Source organism: Pyrgilauda ruficollis, unplaced genomic scaffold (genome assembly GCF_017590135.1).
Source record: "Pyrgilauda ruficollis isolate IOZ18807 unplaced genomic scaffold, ASM1759013v1 scaffold91, whole genome shotgun sequence".
NCBI lineage: Eukaryota > Metazoa > Chordata > Aves > Passeriformes > Passeridae > Pyrgilauda > Pyrgilauda ruficollis.
The window spans coordinates 1188460-1208856 of NW_024531155.1; the positions used below are offsets into that span (position 1 = coordinate 1188460).

Genomic DNA, 20397 nt, shown 5'->3' on the forward strand with positions numbered 1-20397 from the left:
AAACCTATGACCTGAAGACCTTTGATGGCTGATGCTGCAGCTGTATGTGCTTGAGCCATAACTAAACAATTTCAGCAGCAGGACTTCCAAAGTCTTTCAGTTCTGGTGTTAAATATATCTGTCATGCAATACCAGCATGCTTTTCAGTTAAGTTGTGGATTCTTCCATGCTGCTGGCTAACCATCACATGTGGAAATGGATCATTTTTTAACAGTTACGCATATTTTCCATACTCTGCTACAACCAGCCTTTGATAGGAAATGAAGCCGAAAAATGATGATTATGAGAGGCATTCATCTCAGTGCAGTTCAATTATAAGGAACATTAGGACCCAGGTGAGAGAGAGTAGCATCCTCTACTGATTAGTGAAAGGAAGTTTGGAGCATTAACCTTTATAAATTATGGTGACCTTTCTCAAAGGGATAATAACTAGATCCAGGGGAAAAGGTATATGCAGGGGAGAATGGAAACTTCTGGTACCTGTTGTTGTTTAGCCATGTCTCTTCACAGATGAAACTTGAGAAATCATTGAGAAATGATATCTTGAGCATGTTTACAAGGGGAAAGTATTTGACAAGTGGCTGTAAAGGATCCTCTCTTTTTTTTTCCTGCTGAGCCTCAGAAGAAGAAGGGGGAAAACCTTTCCAGTGTCCCATCTGTGGTTTGGTTATCAAGAGGAAGAGTTACTGGAAACGGCACATGGTGATTCACACAGGTTTGAAGAGCCATCAGTGCCCACTCTGTCCTTTCCGCTGTGCACGCAAGGACAATCTCAAATCACATATGAAGGTAAGGGAAATCTTTACTGACAATCAAAATACTCAAATAATCAGTCAAAAACTGATAGTATAACAAGGCTGTTTTATTTCATTTGCATTTGCAAGAACAAAATTTCCCTGGCTATACTACAAATGATGCCTGTACTTAAGTAAAGAGGCCATGAAAAGAAAGAAATAACTTTCATTCCATTGCTGGCCTTTCCATTTTATGCAATGTGGAAACTGCCTTGGGTTATGTCAGTTGGGTGCAGCACAAGCTGTCTGTGACTGATTCAGTTCCAGACCTGGAAGCACCAGAAGCAGGGATGTTGGTTGGGATGTGACACCACAATCCTATCAGTGCTACTCCCAGGATGCCAGTGCATGATAATAACCCTGCATGCCAGTGTCTCACTGGAAGTGGGCAAACCAACTTGGCCAGCTCTAGCAGGGATCTCTCCATCACTTTCTACAGGCAGGCCTGCAGTTTTAACTTTTTTCTTGCTGTAGCTTTTAACTGTGGGCATTTCAGAAGTGAATCATCCAAACCAAAATGAATGACAGATCATACTGTAATACTTTGTTTTCAAATTTAAAGTGTGTTTTTAACTCAGACTAAGTTTTGGGCTCAAGCTGGAAATTACCTTCTATGTTGATACAGAAAAATATAAAAACACGAAGAAACTGATTGTCTGCTTAGCTGAAGTACTACATGGTTGCAACAGAAAGCGTTGAGTCTTGCAAGCTGTAGAATATTCTTGAGGAAGTTAAAATGGTTACCTGTCCTCTTAGCCCTTTGATTGATAAGCTGAAGTGAAAACATTTCTCTTGTTAATGCAGTTGAGTTTTATAGTAATAGTGAAATATTTTATTATAATTACCATTGTGTCTGTTTTAGATGAATGTGTGTAACAGGGTATCAGACTGGTGTGAGGGGAGACAGAAATGCCTGTTCAGGTTTCACACGTGCTATTGCAGAATCTGAGTTTACTGGACAAGAGTATGGCCTTGCTTACACTCAAGAAGCTGTTCCCGTCTGTGTAAATTATTCAGATTCCTCTTGTCACAACATCAGATCTTGCTATGGTTTAAATTGTTGCTAGATCTTAAATCATCCCCTTATAGTCTGAAGGCTCATTCCTTAACACTTCTACTGTAGATCAGTGCAGTATTCCCAGGCATCCTCCATGTATCATGCTAATCCTTACCAAGTAAGCTCAGTGATTATGGCTCTCTCTTTTAGGACTTGCTGTTCCATGTTGACTAGAGGGCACAGATGGCCAACCTAAGCAGAGGATGAATAGATGGGATGGGAACACAGCATGGAAAGAAAGTGGGGGTTTTTGTTTGTTTTCAGCTGTTGACAACCTGCACAGAAGTGTGCATCACCTAGAAGCTTATTATTCCCTGGCAAAGACAAGTTGCTGTCCCCTGCTTTGTAAAGGACATCCCTGTTGTTCCCTGCAGAAATAATTGTTCTCTGCCTTTTTTTTTTTTTTTGCCTTATTGGAAAAAAATGTTGTTTGAAGGTTGAGGAGCCATCCCTTCCTTTTTGGCATGGTGATTTCTGCAGGTGGTCACAGGTAGGATGTTGGACAAAATCAGGGACTTTCACCGTCTCTTTGTGTTCTTAAAGTGATGGCTTCCTGAGGCCCTTGTGCCTTTTTCTGCTCCCCTCCCAGCATTAATGCTTTCATTAACTGAGCCTGCATCTGCTTAGAACATACTTCCTTGTACAATCATGTAGCATGTAGTGTTAATTATTTGGTAATATTGTGACTGTGACTGGGTAGTGCTTAGTTAGAAACCCTTGAGGTCAAAGTCAGGCTTGTTTGACTCAATGTAAGAGATTGCAGCCACCTTCAGCCTTACTGTGGGGGCCTGATCTGAAGTCTCCTCCATCACTGCAGTCCAGTCATAAAGGTCATGATGGACTTGGGCATCTTTGCTGGCAGAGCTGTCCTTATTTGAGGTGAAAGCAATTGTCTTACAAAACCAGGTGGTTTGCATTTGTTTTTTGGTCTTACAGATAGATGCAAAGAATCACAAGCACAACAATCTGAAAGATAATATTTTACCTTAGTTTCAGTTTCATACACTTTTCTCAACTGACTAAGCCATTAATAGAATTCTTTTCTATCACATCAAAACTGAAGCAGGTGAATGAGACAGGGGCATGTCAGTCTTCTGTCCAGAAGTGTCAGACATAATTTGAATTCCTTTCGTTGGAAGTATAAATTGATAACAAGATTAAAAATTCTTTTAAAATGAGATTTCTCATTATAAACAGTGCTGCCTTTAAATCTCTATGTATATGATATTACAAAAACTGGAACAACATTGCGAACAGCATTCAGAATGGACTAAATGCTCACCAGAAATGGTACAGTACATCTGGGAACTACTTAGGATGCAGTGTTCTGGTTATGCCAGCTGGGTGTATTGGTTTTCTTATTGTCTTAGTATCCTTCGGGAGCTACCTGGCCTTGTCTCCTTTCTGGCAGCCAGCCCATGAAGGGCTGCTTCTGCTTCTCCACCCATTTCTCCTCATGTGTCAGCTGTGGCTACAGGTGAAGACAGATTTTTCAAAACCAAAAAGGCCACTCAGAACTAAGGTACTGGGCTGGTGTTTGTCATTCATTACAAGCCAACTTTAATTCCAGGATGCTGTAACAAGCCAAGCTTTTTTCCAGGGGCAGGTAAATTATCTTAAAATCTTTGTTTATGCTATTCTTTGGTTTTCTTTTTTTTTTTTCTCTGTTGATAAGAGGCAAAATGTTTTGTTCAGCTGCAGTCCTCAAAATCTGATTATTTTGCTTTTGTGTCCTCCTAGGCAACATAGCCATGAGCTTGAACCACCTTATTTTTTTTTCTAGGGTCTTGTAAGCATTCTCCACTGAAACTGGTTATTTGGAGATTTAATTTCCATGAGTGGTCTGTGTGTCCATATGGGCCTTCCTTACTGTGCCTTTAGGCTAATGACCCATAACTATATAATACATATACACTGTGTAATTTTATGATTATTGTAACATGTCTATGTGACTGACCCAGAACACAAGATTGCAAACATTTTTGGGGTTCTGTCCCCTGCTATGGAGAAATTCTTAATAGAGAGCTGGAACGATTCCAGCCCTGACCCATATTCAGATCTGCATGTGCTACCCACCACATGGATGAAGCTTTCTTCCACTAAGGGCACTTTGCCAGGGCCAGCTCACAACTGGAGGCGAGCAAGTGAAAGGAACAAGAAGGGAAACAGAAGGAAAGTTTCCACACAGACACACAACAAACAAGGGGGCTGACTAGCCTGCCTTTTAAGGCACAGAGTGCTAACTTTAATTGTTATATTGTGTTTAGATTCCATAGTGATAGGCATCTTATAAAAATCCTGAAATAGACATAGTGCAGAATTTTATTAGGTTTTTTTGGAGGCAAATTGTAGTGCATGCCTAACTACAAGTTTGGGCTCTTATTCCCAGTAATGTGGGAGGAGCTGATTCTGGTATCACAGCATGGTTTCCAGGGATGCTGAGAGCACTGAACTGAAAATGAAGCTGGAGAAAATGTATAGGTAACTGAGAGAGGTGTCCTGTCCAAGCAGGCAGTTAAGTATTATTCTTGAATCCTTCTCTCTATTTATCAAAATATATGTTCAGTTGGAATATGTTTTCTTCTTGAGACAGTATCCTATGTACTTCTTCTGCAGAAAGCAATGGAAAGTTGTGGTGTAATTCAGCAAGATGTAGTTAAGCTTTTCTGGTTTTCCTGGTAGGGATTACATTTTCCTCGGAGCAATACCACAAGCATCAGTCAGACTCTGGCCAGTTGGCGCCTTTGGATCATGCACGTGTCTTCCTCAGCAATTGGTGGACAGATAGGCTGTGAGATCATACAGATACGTTCCAAGAAAGCAACAGGATATTAGCTGAGCACTTGGAAGGGGCAGTGAGGAAGAGGAGCATATGGCCAAAACCAATATCTATAAATGTTTCTTGTGCTGCTATATAGGCATAAGGCAGGAATGGGTGAGCTATCTGTTGTAGCAGTGGAAAGTTGGCATTGTGAACATGTGGTGAAACATGAGAGTTTGATAGAAAATAAGGGAAGATGAAGCTTAACAGGAAGGTTCAGTGCAGTGGTAGGCAGGTCATGTGATGCTCAACCACAGGATTTCCCTGCTTGTGAAGAGCAACCGTCTCAGTGAGATCCAGATTAATGTTCTTGCCTAGTACAAAGAGGGTTATGATCAGCCTTGAAGTTAGGGAGCCTATTAATGACATGATAGCAGGAATCAGGAAAGGTCCTGAGGAATGGGGCCAGGTGTTCAGTTCCCCTTGGTGATTTGCTTTTTCTTCTTTCTTCCTCAGCTAGTGCCAGATAACTGCATGAGCTTTCCTAATCCATTTTGATGAAGTCCTATGACTGGTTCTTTTCAAAGCATCTTCACCTCTTGGGAGAGGGAGGTTGAATGTGTTTTATGGGAGGGGGTTTTGTTAATTTTTGTTAATTTTTAAGTTAAACTTGAAGAGCCCTGGGAGGCACCTGTGATTCCATGACCTCCCTAGCAGCTGAGGGGAGCTAATGAAAACTTGCACTAATGAAAGCTTTTCAACACATAAAATCTGTGCCCAGAGTCTCAGACAGGCACACAAATGACTTCAAGTATCTCCCTTTTAATCTCAATTTTTGCATATGAGACAAGGATAAGACAGGACCTAAAATCTTTTCAAAAATAATTTTTTTAACACCTAATCCAGGCCAGGGCTGCAGAGAGGCCTTTTTTCCCCCTTGTTTCCAAGCAAAGCAAGGAAATACTTTAAAAAAGAAAATACTGTATAAATAACATATGTGTCTTGAGGGGAAGGATCAGATCAAAACTAGAAAAACAGCACTAAACTTTTGAAAATGCAATATTTTAAAAATGAGGGAATTTGTTGGAAAAGAGCATGGAATGAAAAAGCAGAGGGCACATGCTAGATGTTAAAATGGAAAGTGTACTCAATTTTTAAAATAATCCCATAAAAGAAACGTGAATGCCTGTGTCTCATAACCAGAAAGTAGAGTCTGCGCAAAACATTACCCAGCTTTAGGGAAGGGGAAGGGAAAAGATCAACCTCAGCAGTACCACAAAATTGCAGGATGTGTCTGTGTCACCCTTTTCCTCACCCCTACTCCTGTTTTACCCTTTTGGCTGGGATCACGTGTATTTGTAACTGTGGTACATCTGTATTGCTGGTAAATCAGCAGGGATGCTGCTTAGAAGTATGAAAAGATGACTTAAGAAGTGGCTTATTATACCAGGAAAGTTACAATGTCCACAAAACAAAAAAAAAAAAAAAAAAAAAAAAAAAAAAAACCACAACAAAAACCCAAACCAAAACAACAAAAGTAACAGAAAAACCAGCACATTAATACAAAGGATGTGATACGATAGGGACATGTGGATTCTGTAAAAGAGAATCATATGTTCCTCTACTAAGATGTTTTGAGCACGTCAGGAAAATCATGGACTCTAAAATCAGTTGAAATTTATTTGGTCTATAAAAAAAGCCTTTGGCAAAGCTTCTCACAGAGAAGCTGCCAAATAAATTAAGCAATGTGATGTACTATAGCAAATTAGAAATTCACCAAGAGACAGTAAAACAAAGGGTAGGAAGGAATTAGCAATTTTAAGCATGACAAAAGGCTAACAGAGGGGTGTTCCATTACTAAAAGTGAAATTGTGCATATTTTAGCAAATGTGATCTACACAGAGTGATGACTGTGGGGAAGAGAATTATAGATGGTACAACCTTATGTGCATGAATTGAGATTAAAAAAGGCAAAGCTTGAAAGGGAACAAAAGGAGGCTGGCTGCCTGATAAACAAGGGGGCAAATGAAGTTATTGTTGACAAACAGAAGGTACTGTACCTTGGAAACCAGAGTCTAATAACGCACCTGCCTGTCGGATATAATGAACTGTAACTGCTCAGGAAAAATATCTGGATATTGTTATAGACAGTTCAATGAAAACCTTTTCTTGGCATGCACAGCAGTGGTTAAAAAGCACATTAGATATTTGAGTGTCTGGAGAATAAAACAGAAATAACACTGAAAATGTAACAATGTTAATATTAGCATATGGTATGCTGCCACTTCTGGTCACTGCATTAGAAAAGACATGAGAAATAGAAGGGATTTTAAAAGCTGGTAGTGAAAATTATTAGTAGGATGGCAAGAAAGGACTGCCTTTGAAGAAAGAAGCTGAAAAGAATGGAAGTGCCAGAAGGGTGAGAGAGGTGTGACCAGAATAATGCTTGATAAAGAAGATGAACTGAATGGCCTCTTTTTTTCTTTCTTGTAATGTGAGAATGAGGAAGCAGCAAGAGAAACTGAGAGAAACAAAAATTTAAAATTTTTACCAAGAGATAACTTGTACCCGAGTCCTCAAACAAGGCCTAAAGTTTGTAAGGACTTGGTAATTCTGTGAAAATTACTGCAAGTGTTGTAGCAAGCACACACTGAAAAAACTGCAGAACCACAAAATATCGTTTGAGACTGGGCAGGCTGCAGGGTCAGAACTGACATGATACAAGTCCTTTGCCCAGTCAAGGAGAACATCCCTGGTTAAAGGAAATAAACTCTAAAGCCAGAAGCCCTTAAGTGGTTCTGGCATAAGTCAAACAGCAGTTTTCTGGGATTTTGAAAGAAGCATTGTGTATGAGCAGGTTGTGCACTGTGGTTTGTTGCAGTGTAATTCAGAGAGATCCAAATCTGGCAGCAGCTGGACTCAGACTGGCACTTTGGGAAAAACCTGCCAGCTGCACTCTTGTTTCCTCCTGCCTGTGGCTCTTGCAGGAAGAGCCTTTTGGAGTCTAAAGAAGACATCTGATGGTTTGGGTAGCATTAGCACAGTATAAGAGCCATTCTCTGCCTCATGGAGGGAGCAGGCAGCTTTTTGGAGTCTAATATTGCGTGGCCTAAATCTCCCCTGTGGCTTTCTGTGTAGCTCTACGGGGTTTCTTGTTTTTCATTCTGCAGCAAGTAGTTGCTGCCTTGACTCTTTCCCCCAAATGGCAAAGAATGGCAATTCTTGGCTCTTTAGCTGCTGCTGAATGAGAAAATAAGGGCTAGATTTTCCTTTAGAGGGTTTTTAGCTTAGTCTTAGTGTTCAAATTTTTAAATTAATGTTATTTATTTTTTAAAATAAAATAAGAGTTAAAGTCTTGTGGTGGAAATGTTCTCTGGATATTGGGGGGCTAAATCTTTGGTTTAATGGTTTTTTTTTTTTATTTTTTCTTGGTCTAAAATTTTTCCTTTCAGTACTCAGAATATTAGGGTTTGAAGTCTGTCATTCCTTGGCTGTGAGTGAGAAACGTTCTTTATTTCATGAGAAATCCATTGGTGATGAAGTTACTGTTTTCGGGCAGGAGAAAAAAAATCAAATCGAATGAATCAGTGGCTCCTATTTTCTTCCATTCTCAAAAGGTATTGCAGAGGTGGCATGCCATACTCTCAGGGAGAGGAGGTGGGCTCCCACCCAGGCTCTGTCACCTGCCTGCTGCAGTGACAGCCTTCTGAAGGCATGGGATCGATGGTTGAGATAAGGAACTCTGGAAGATGTGGTTAAACACATAGGCAGGGAAATGCTGATTGAAGGGGATCCTGGAGAGAAACCCTGGCACACAGAATCTGTGGGTGTAAGAGATAAAGTTGCCATGGTGAGGGTGCTTGCTGCCCTGAGTACATCTCGGTGTTCTCTGTGAGGAGTGCTCACACACTGCTGTGCTCACAGACCATCCTGCTTCCACTAGTGCACGCTAGCAATCTGGTTGCCATTTTCATTGTAACCTGCTAATATTTAGAATTTATTGTGCTGCTATTCTTCTTCAAGGTTGCTTTAAATATGTGTTAGGTTAGCACTAGCTTCATTCTTTTTTTTTTTTCTTTTTGTCGTTGTCAGGTGCAATTATAAGATTCCAGAATTGCTGTGTCTGTAAATGTTATGCTTAGACAGTATTGAGAATGTCATTCTGGCCAAGAGAAATTATCTCTTGCTATCTGTCTAGCACCTCCAGAGCCACCAAAGAACCACTGAATGAAAAGTTACACGGCACAGGTGAAATGTGTCTTCACTGAATACAAAAAGTACAAAAAGAGGGGCATCCCCCAGCTTCACATTTCAGCAGACCTGAGTTTAGGGCTTATGTAGAACTGGAAATCCTGGATCTGAGCTTGTGACTGAGTTCCTCTTACAATATAGGAAATTAATCAGGCCAAGTCTAGCACTGTGTGAAGCTCCAGCCTGAATTCTGACAGAGCCTTGTTTGGGAAATGCTGCTGTTACCCTGGAGCACTGTGGGGTCTGCACCAGGACCCTCAGGATCTAGAGTCAGCTCTGCAGGAGACTGGAAAGTGCTGAAAGCCTTAGCTAAAGCTAGGTTTTCCGAGATCCCTGGTGTAGATCTGCAGCCCTGAGGGCTTTTGGACTCCCAAGCTGTAGCAGCAAACCTTAGATCCCTGAAACAGCTGGTTGCTTCTGAGCCAAGCCCAGGGAGCTGGAGGAAGGAAGAGTGCCACTCAGTAGGGTAAGGGAATCACACCTTGTTTGCCAAGAGTTCACAAACCCCTCCATGTTTCAGGTGAAATATTTTGCATTCAACAAATTGCCATTTTCCAACAAAAATCTGTCTCACTGAAATGTTTCCAACCAACTTGAGTCACAAGTGAAAGCCAATGTGTGGAGCTCAGCTGGTGCCAGTGTGTCCTGATCACATGTTCATCCATTAGTAAGGAACAAATGTATGTATTTGCCAGCCCTTTTTGCAGGGAGTAGCCTGGAGTGCTGCTGTCAGGATTTAAAATTTATTTGTGAAGCCATAGCGAGAAGATTTTTCAACAGCCTTGCTGCTGTTATGCTGGGCTCAGTTGCTCCTTCTCTTTAATGAGTACTGTATGAAGCAAGAAATTGTATAATTATATGGCTGTAGCTGATATAGTTTAATGAGTGTGTCTGTTCATATAATACCTGAGCCATTACGTATGGATGGATGGAGCTCCCTCTGAAAGGTAATCGGGATCGAGCCTGGGGATGGCAGGCATTGCATTCATACTGGAGCATGCAGGCTCCATGGCAAAGAGCCTGCAGCCCAAATATGAGGGCAGTAAGATTAACTGTGATCCTTAATTGACTGATAAACTAGAATAAATGGCAGACACCATCTCTCATGTTTCTATTGTATCATAAAAGAGCTGTTTATTTTCTGGTAGAATTAATTTGCAGCAAACTGTTTCAATAGTTCCTTGGTATTGCCAGGTGCTGTGCTTTTACTCTAATGATACATAAATCAATGGTGGACATTGCTGTGTTGGTTGGGGGCTTTTCTTAGCTGCATTGCTCTGAACAATTTTTATTAGGTTGCACAGAGTGATGTTTGTTTTTTAATCAAGAAAGCTATTAGTTATAGCTTGGAAGTCTTTATGCACTGACAGGTCATCAGGATCTGATTGTAAGGACTGTTTGATCCACAGCAGACATCATCATTTCCAAGCTGCAAAAAGAGACATTCCTGACTTTTTTTTTGTTGTTTTCACTTGAGTCCAATGCTTACATTCTTTGACTTGTGTGAAAGAATCCTACCATTCTTGGGGTCTGAGCACTTGGAAAGTGCTCAGAATGACAAGTTCGCTCATTAGTTAATATTTTCTTTTTTTTCAAACAATGTGAGAAACAGAGTTGAGATTTCTGCAATTCTGTTAATCTACATGGCTTAATACAAGCTTTTATCTTTCACCTCCTGAACCAGGTTCATCAGCACCAAGACAGGGGTGAGACCTTCCAATGCCAGCTGTGCCCTTTTACCTCCTCCCGCCACTTCAGCCTGAAACTCCACATGCGCTGCCACCAACATTTCCTCAGGACAGAGTCTAAAGTGAAGGAGGAAGTGCCAGAAACTGAGGTGAAGGGGTCACCACAGCTAAACAGTGACTCCTGCCTGGGACCACAGAGGGAAGGAGTGGGGCCTGACCTCCCAGGATCAACATCTGTATCCAAAACACCCGAGGTGGCTGGGCAGGCTGCTGGGGGCGTTCCGCCTTTGCTGGTGAAGGAAGAGCCCAAAGATGACACTGGTGCCTCAGCTGCACCTTTTGCTCTTAGCACTGTTGACAGAGCACCAAACAACACAAAGCTGAAAGACTCCTCTGACTTCGTGGCCAATACAGCATCAGCACTATTCAGCCAAGACATCTCTGTCAAGATGGCATCAGATTTTCTAATGAAGCTGTCAGGTAATTGAGCAGCTCTTTTATAGCCCAGGAGACACTTTGTCTTGGTTTTACTAAGTCAGTGAATTGCCAGGAGCAAAACATTGTAGCTTCTTATCTTATAATTTCTTGTTTCTTTTGATAGCAGAGGTGTATGAAGGGCAAAGGGGAAACAGTGAGAGGAGAGGGATTTTGCTGTTTAATTGCTGGGATTAGGAGTGAGAGCTGTTTATCCAGGCTTTCATGTTCAGTAGCATTTACCTTGGCAAATCTCTTGTGATGCATTTTCCAGGCATGCTGAATACCTGTAGTTCCAGTTTGAAATCACTGAGGGTCACCCAAGTGCCCAGCATGTTCAAAAATTCAGCTTTTAAGTTTTCTGCCTTTACCCTCCTGTTAAAAAGGACCAGTAAAGTATTGGTCACCTTCCTTTCCAAGTAGTATTTGAGGCCTATGAAGTGAATGCATGGGAAGTGTGAATGTTACTGCTTTTGGGTTTTGTTGCTAACACGTTTTAAAGAACAGTAGTCCTAGAGATTCATGTACAACTTTTAAAAATTATTATTATTATTTTAATTGAAATCCATATCTAATGCCAAACATGTGTTTAGTGCTTTTTCACTGTCAGAATATTGCTGTAAGAATGATATTCATGTGTTAGACTGAAGTGTAGGATGTGTTTAGGGTGGATCTGTTAGATTTTTTGTGCTCTTTTATTGATTTGACTGAATACTTCAGAACAGTTGATATGCTGGGGAGGTGTTCTGTGCCAAATGTTTTTGAAATTGGCCTTGAATTTTTTGAAGAGAAAGAAGTCAGGGAAAATGTCACTCAAGGAGCTTTTGTTTCACAAGGAGATCTCAGTCCCCATGGGACATTTTAGGCTTTGGAGCTAGGAGAAAACCTTTACAACAGAAAATAATTAGTCAGCTTTCTCCTTTAAATGGAAAGTAAGTTGTATTTGAGTAAAATTTATTGTCAGATAAGTGAAGGAATTAGTTCTGTCTTACTGCCCAGCCTTGGCAAAACCACAGCCATTTGTTTAGGAAAATCTTTCTTTCCTCATCTTCCCAGATCTTTATACCTTTGGGATCACAGTTCTGTGAGGAATTGAGTAGAATGGGTTAATACAAGAAATCAAGACTGAGGCTTCATGGAGCCAGCCAGGAAAAGAGAAAACAGCTGAGGGCAAGCAGGAGGTGAATTGGGCTGGCAAAAATGGCTTGCTCTGTTGGTTGGAAGAAGCCACAGGACCTCCCCCTGAAAAAAAAATTAAATAATCTGTCAATATAAATGATTATTCTGACTGACAAAAAGCGGGCAGGGTGAGTCTGTTTGCATTTGCTTGTACATTTCTTTACTTGAGTTTCAAATTTGGACTTGATGACATGCAATCCATCTTACACTGTCCAACAGCTGTCCCACACATGTTCCAGTGTCGATCTTAAATTTGGGTTGCTGTGCAAGAAGAGGCTCTGCACATCAGCAGGGCTGGCCTGGGGAGGGTAGTGTTCCTGATGGCTGCATCCAGCAGGAGTGAGAGCAGAGTGCAGGAGAGGGGGGCATAGCCTGAAAGCTGAGAGAACATGCAACAATTTGGTGTGTGGCTTTTCGTGTAGCAGTTGATGGGAAGCTGTTCACAATTTGGCAGACGATCATGTTTTCAGTGTCTGCTCTGTTGGCATCAGAGAAAGGATACAAATGTATATTATTCATGCAAAAGGCCTATGCAGTTATTTTATGGTGACTTACTAAAGGTCTTGAAACCTGACTTGTATGCACTGTTACCTAGCAACATGTTATAAAGTCGCTGGGGGAGCAAGATGTATCTGTAATTTTGCATGTGCGCATATTTGGATTAAAATGTACTACCAGTCACCAAGTTTGCTACACAGGAAGAGCAATGTCAGAAAGAAGGGAATTTCTTCTGAGATTTATATTGTGTTACATAAATTTGGTTCATGCTTTCTTCTATACGGAGTGCATAAATTTAGAGTAGAAGTAATTCTCTTTTAGCGAGTTGGCTGAGTATTAGCTCCAGTTTTGATGGTTCAGCTCTGCTGAACAAAGTTCCTTTGAGTGATTTCTTCATTACGACAGTCTTGTTAGACCCATCAGAGCTTCAATTATTTGCCCTACCTTTCCAATGATCTAAATCTTTTGACATCTCAAATTGTATATGCCAATTTTAACAGCCAACACAGATTTTTCGAGACCAAGTTATGTCAAAACAATCTAATTTTCTTCTCTGACAGGCCTTGTGGCTAGGAAAGAAGCAGTAGATAGATATATAGACTTCTAGAATTTGGCATTTATTCTTATTGATTATTGATCTTCTAAATGAGCATTTATTTTTGCTTGCCAATGTTTATTGCTCCTCTTTTTGCTTGGTGTCAGTCTGTATACCTTCAGTTTCATGGGAAACTTGCTGAAATCCATCCATCATATCCACATCTCTCCAGATTAGAGACAAGGATGTCACATGTGACAGTGTCAAATGCTTGGCACAAGTCTGCTCTGCCCCGTCCACCAGTGCTGTAAGTGTCCACCATAAAAAGCCACCAAATTTGTCAGGCATGATTTGCCCCTGGTGAAGCCACCTTGGCTGTCCCCAACCACTTCTTTGTTTTCCATGTGTCGTAGCATAGCTTCCAAGAGAGTGGAGATTAGAGTAAATAATTATAAAATCATTGTAATTAGGACAAAAAGTAGAAAGGATTGTTTCACTGTAAGGTTTAAGTTTAGTATTAGGAAAATCTTTCCCAAGTTGAGGTATTTATACCCCTAGGATAGTTTGACTGGAGAGATTGTGGCATCTCTGCTACTGGGGAAATGTAAAAACAGCTGCCTGTCAGGTATGGCTGGTCACATATGAAGCTGCAAGATGGACTAAATCTGTGTATCTCAGTCAGTGGACCATAGGATGTCATAAGCAGTGGCAAGAAATGTTATCTGAACAAAAGCAGCAAGATGCAGAGATGCAAATTGGGGGAAAATTTACAGATGTTTAAAGTTTAGACCTGATTTGGAGTGGGCCAGAGATGAATTTTGGTGACACTGCTTAAAACAGCCATTCAGGGTTTTTTTCAGAAAGGCTCAGGGGAGCTTTAGATGTAAAGAGATTGAGAAATACCGGTATGGGTGACTTTTTCAAGACCACTTCATGCCCAATTCTCTGCCATTGCTTGCCAGAAAAATCTTTAGGTACGTGTTTTATGAAATAAGGTATAATATAAATCACCAAATGTAAATCTAAAACTTAGAATAAATCTTGACTTTTTTCCCCTAGATTCAATTCTCTAGGTCCTAGTTTAAGGTAGGAGAGATTTTAAATTCACAAGAAATTTAAAAGGGTTCTCTGAAACTTTATTTAGATTTTTTTTTTGTAAAGACAATTAGCAGATGACTCAACACATAAAGAGAAGAATATTTAAGCATGGGCATATTTTTACCTTCAAATCTTGCTCCTCTGATTTCAGTAGGTCTGCTTGTACACTTTAAATTTTTCCAGTATTTTGCTGTAGCAGTGCTTTGTCAGAATGTTTTCCTCCCCCAGTCCATTAATTCCATGTTGAAACTTTATGACAGCATTCATATCTTAATTTAAAGAGTATTTGATTTTCCTGTTTCAAAGGTTTCAGTGGCATACATTATACAACACAACTCTTTAAATACTGGTGTCCTTCCTCCACTTTTCTGGCATGGGGTTTTTTTTTGATTGGTATTTTTGGGTTTTTTTTTAATAAAAAATTCTTTCACAATGGTCCAAACTACAATGGCCAGTGTACCCTAGTGATGTTATTACTGTGCCTACGTTATGTGCTGCAGTAACTTTTTAACATTTGGAAATAAATGAATCCCAACAAAATGAATGGGATTCTTGCACTATTGCTCTCCATGGGACTCTGTGTGGAACAGTAATTGGTACACATCCTTCATTGCTGGCCTCTCTCCCCCACCTCTCTGGGTTTAAACAAGTGCATTACTCGAGCAAGCCGGTCTCTTCATCTTGTGGAGTGGTATCAAGTGTGCCCTGCCTCTGCTGTTCTTTTTATGTTCCCCGTGTTACTTTCATGGAAAACTTAAAAGAAAACAGGAGGAAGGAACTAAAATGCTGAGGGTTTGGGGCTGGCCATGGTAAACCAATTAGAAACTGCTTTATCTCAGTTTGTCATATCTGCTGTCACTGTCATGCAAGGAATCAAGTCTTTATTTTGGGAAATAAAGCCACCATGGGACTTTGGTGACTGTCCAAAATATTTGGGCTCTTCATTCATGTTTTATTAGCTGATTTCATTAATGGAATAATGAGAGAGTAAATCATCAGACAGCTACATACAGCATATTAGTAGAAAAGCTAACTAATAATTTAGATTATTTGTTCTGTTTGGCTCTTGAAAATTACTCTGTTCCTTAAAGGTAACACAAGTAATTTGAAATGTTTTATCATTTGCCATTGACTGTGCTGAACTGGCTGGCTTGAACTCTTCAAACAGCTATTTTTAATAAAATAAATGCATATCCAATTGAATTGCCATATTGTATGTATTCGAGTAGCAAGTTCCAAAGAAAAGACCAGGCTGTCTATATTTGGAGTTGGTAGTTTATGTCAGAATGTAAAATTTAAATTAGAATATGTAAGTGCACAGGACTGGCAATTATTGAGCCATGTCCTTAATTTAAAAATACTGTGAATTCCATAATACTGCTGTCAGTGTAAATACCCCTGATGTCATCGAGTTCTCTCTTTGAAGTCTCTCCAGATTCACCTTTTCCTAGTTGCCATATGGACCTTTAGTTTGAAGTAAAATTCTGATATGCAATAGCACATCTACTTAAAACTTGGGCAAATAAAATCTTGTTCTAATCTTTGCTATTGATATATCATCATCCTTATAATCTCTTTTCAGCAATTTCTAGTCTTGCATCCACAATTCCCCAGCATCCTTAAAATCACACCGTCATTTTTTTACATCTTGAGGGAACATGTAGAATTTAGCAAGATAAAGCAGTGTAGTCTCTGTTCTAAACCAGCAATTTAAAATGCAGAATAACAAACACCTTTTCTTTGTGTGTGCTCAGTCCAATACAACTTAAAAGAAATCAGAATATAATTCTGGACCAGGTCTGTGCTTACCATTTAGTTTTAATGTCTATGCAAACTCTTATATTTGGAGTATAGGACTGGACTAGGCTAATGGCTCTTTTGTTTCCCTGAATACACCATTACTCTGGGCAGAAGTCCGAGCTCATGAGCCTTTCTCTCTCATCTATCCAAAATGGGATTTGAAAACACTGTTAGTTCAATCATCTTTGATTGTTTGTTTTGTTTTTTGTTTTGTTAAACAAATATAAAGGCTGGTCTGGTGATATTTCTCTCCCCTGTTTTTGCTCCTTTGTAGAGAGAAGACATTCCCATATTGCAAGTAATTCTTTCTTATCAGCAATAAATTCCTTCTTGCTCGTTTCACTGTTCCCTCTTTTCTCCAGTGTCCTCACAATCTTACCTGTTCTGCTGCTGTTTTGGTTTTCACCTGGAAAGGAGGAAATGGTTTCAGCAGATGCTCCAGCCTTGTTTACTCTGTGGGACTTTGGCTGCACAGCAGACATCTTCGGGTGTCAGGAGGGATGTGTGCTTCTGCTCCTGCCTTAGCAATTTGCCTGATTCCTTCATTCCACTTGGACTAGAACATGGGGAGATTTTCAGGGCACAGTAGCAGGACTGGTCATTCTCCTTTGCTATGTCTCATTGTGCTTGACTCCAACTTTCTAAACACAGAGCAGCTTTATAGAAGATCAGTTTACTTAGCTGGCCTTTCTTAACCTATGCTTGAAGGTTTTAGTATACTTAAGCAACGTGGTTTGGAAGACCTCATATTTTAAGTGATCTCCTGAAGCCCAGGGGTGCCAAGTCATGGCATCATCGTATTTGCGGCTGTCTCTTCTGCCATTGCACTGCTTTGCTGAGCACCCTTGAGTCATGAGTAGCTTTTTCATTGGTAATGCCCATTCTGTCCCTTATAGCCCTGTAGGTTAGTTAGGGCAGAGTAGAGAGCTTTAAAATTCAGGTGTAATTGACTGAGAATTCCTAGAAGGGCTAGGTAGCATGAAATGCTCTGGGACATAGTAATACTCCAGGGAAAGAGGCACTAGAAGGAAATGATAGACCAGCTAGACTGTCCTGCCAGAAGAACAGTATTTCTCCTTTTGGGCCACTTACTGTGTATGCAGCCTCTGTTTAATAACATGAACATAATTTATAAGCCCAATTGGATTTTAGTCTGGAGGTTCTCCAACAGGTTCCAATACCATAGATTTTTCTTGCAAAGCAATTAGCTCACTGGGGGCTGCTTCTGCAGTGTTTGTGCCTCTTTCCCAGTTCTTGAATGTCATCAAATATAAGCCATGGTCTCCATGCAAAATGCCAGTTCCTACCTGGACATTTCAACAGCTTGAGAATAAAATAGTAGATGACTCAAGTCACACCCTTATTGACCACAGCTGCCTTCAGGGTGATGTGATGCCCACTGTCATGGGACTGTGTCCTCCAAATACTGCAGAACTGATCTGTCATAGGCCCTTGGTTTATTTTAACCACCACAGCTCAGAGTTTACTGTCTGGGATGGAAGTTTCATCATAGTTCCTTTCAACCCAGGCTCTATGGATGCTGTTTCTCATGGCCTTTTTTTGTGGCAGAATTTTTGTTGTGGATTCTGGTTTTTCTTCATGTTTTTCTCTCAGACAGATGGAGCAGTGACCAGCTTCTTGCTGATTGTGACTTGTAACATTGAGCTTCGCTTGGAAGTAACCAGCCCATTTTTCCTCTTTCAGTTATAAACATTTAGAGCATTTAGAAATCTTCTTAAGTGGACTGATGGAGTTTGCAGCTTCTACCAGAGTGTTTCAGATTAGTGGCAGATGCCCAAAGCTTTTCTTGTGGCATTTGGCAGTTTCAGGGAAGTGTTATAACTTTCATCATTTACTTTTGCCAAATGGCTGAAATGGTTCCAGTTGCCAGGAAGATAAAAATCATCAGTCTGGAATATTCTTTGATCTGTGTTTTTTCTGGATATGGAATGGAACAAATGGAGCATTATCCACTGTGCTTGAGAGATTCCTGCCTGTTGGTTTCATTCGCTATGTGGGTTTGTTTTGTTTCCTCACTGTGTGTTTCAAAATTAAATTGCTGGGGTATTTTATTCAGTCTGCAGACAACACATCCTTCATTCTGTTTTCACTGGTGTTCAGAATGAATGTAAATTAAATACAAATTAGGATATATGTGTGTATCTATTTTTGTATGTAGATAGAGATACTCTTCCTTCTGGGGAGTAATAATTTTGTCATTCAAATATTCTTTAATAATATTCAACATATTCTTTTCAATTCTTGTCTAATTCTAATTTTTTAAGGATTTCTCAGTCATGGGATTTTTAAAAGCTGGTCATAGTAAAATTTTATTCCCCTTATTTGCAATATTTTTTTCTTACATCTGTTTATTGTTTTCCTTAAAATGACTAGTGGATGCATCACGCTTGCTATTCTCCATGTGTTAGCAATTTTGTCCATAGTTGTGGATCCAAGATGGGACAGAGACAAGAGTGGTGGGGACTTCTGTTGTTTAGGGGGTCTTTTTTGTGTAGTGAGTTTTTTTACTCCTCCAGCTTTAATGTATGGATCTGATAAATGAGACAACCTGCCCTTTTTTATTTGTCCTTCTGTTTAAGTCTTCATTTACATTAGAATTTGCTTTAATATATTTCAAGAAAGAGTAAAAACCCTATTAATTATAGCAATTGGCTTGAAACTGACCCAGTGGTTGTCTGATTTTGTTTTTATCTTCTGGGGGAAGAAAAATTAGGCAAATAACTCTTCAATTTTTGTGATTTATCCACAATTTAAATGCTTGGTTTTTAGAAAACATCATCAGTTCAAGGAATGTGCTGCCAGTTAATTAAAGAAATAAGACTCTACTTCTTTCCTAATTTATTAATTCCCTCTTCTGTCCAAAACAAAGCAGGTGTAGAGTAGGCAGAATCAGTGACATGGATAAGAACAACAGTCTGGAATTCTTTTCCTTCATGTAATACTGCCAAAGGCACACCTTCAGGGCTTCCTCTGGGTTGCGACACCCTGGCTATGTTTTATTTTTCTCATTGGTGAAGTCTTGTGGGCACACAGAGTATGAATATCTCATGAAGAGCTCCTTTAGGTTGTGTCTGATGCTGTGCTGGTAGATTTGTTATCATCATGGTTTTGTTTATCATTGTTACCCTGGATGATGGCTCAGAAGTGTGAGGAGGCAGTGGCTCCTAGCAGCACATGCTGACACTGCAGGAGGGATCACATATGGGGTAGGGACAGAAGGAGAAAGCTGTACAGGGGAAAGGAGGGAAACTTGATTCAGTCTAAATCTATCACTTCATGGGATCAGTCAGGTTGGCGAAGACCTCTGAGATCATCAAGTCCAATCTATGACCAAGCACCCCTTTGTCAACCAGGCCACAGCACTGAGTGCCACATCCAGTCTTCCCTTAAACACCTCCAGGGAAGTGACTTCACCACCCCCCTGGGCAGCCCATTCAACCTTTCTGGAAGAAATTCTTCCTGATGTCCAACTTAAACTTCCCTTGGTGCAGCTTGGAACTATTTCCTCTTATCCTGTCACTGGCTGTGTGGGACAAATCTGGCCTCCATATGGCTACAGCCTTCTTTCAGGGGGTTGTAGAGTGATAGTGGCCCCCAAGCCTTCTTTTCTCCAGGCTAAACACCCCCAGTTTCCTCAGCCACTTCCCATAAAACTTGTGCTCCAGACCCTTCACCAGCTCTGTTGCCCTTCCCTAGACTCACTTCAGCACCAAAATGTTCTTCCTGAATTAAGGGGCCAAGAACTGGACTGTCACTAAACTCTTTAAACTCTGGTGCGATCTACCTTGAAATTTTGGTCCTCTGAGCTATTAGAACTTGTCTTCATCTTAGTAGGGTTTGAGGATTCCCTGGGATGAAGAGCATCAAGGCACCAACTTACACTTGCCCTTAGACTGGGTCACAATGGCTGCTTTTGACTTGGTGATAAGAGGGTTTAAAAAAATGCTAATTTCTTCCAAAAGCATTCCTTTTGATCCTTTTTCTTGTGGTAAGGTAATGCAATAAGCATCTGCCACTGCATTCTATAGCACCTAACTCTTGTAATAAGTACCTTGCTTAAGTCTGTGATGTTATATGAGTTCTGTTACATTCTGTTTGTTTATGGATGTTTTTGCCATGGCATATGGTTGCAAACTTACACTGACCTATGCAAGTTTAACATCACCTCTGTTTTAAATGGTGGAAGAGTGTAGGCTCATCCATCCTGTCGTGCTTGCTCTACCTGGCTCATTTTCTGCCCT

The 20397-nt window shown here is 40.3% G+C and overlaps 1 protein-coding gene across 3 annotated transcripts in view; it reads left to right on the forward strand.

Moving 5' to 3' along the window:
* Nucleotides 1-20397, forward strand: part of ZNF827 (zinc finger protein 827) — a 99823-nt gene that overhangs the window by 28137 nt on the left and 51289 nt on the right. For all 3 annotated transcript variants that reach the window (XR_005956974.1, XR_005956975.1, XM_041489230.1), the window contains exons 3-4: nucleotides 617-789; nucleotides 10548-11031. Coding sequence is in view for 1 of the 3 variants with exons in the window: in XM_041489230.1 (XP_041345164.1) it covers nucleotides 617-789; nucleotides 10548-11031 (657 nt within the window). In the remaining 2 variants the exon portion in view is untranslated. The remainder of the gene's footprint in view (nucleotides 1-616; nucleotides 790-10547; nucleotides 11032-20397) is intronic.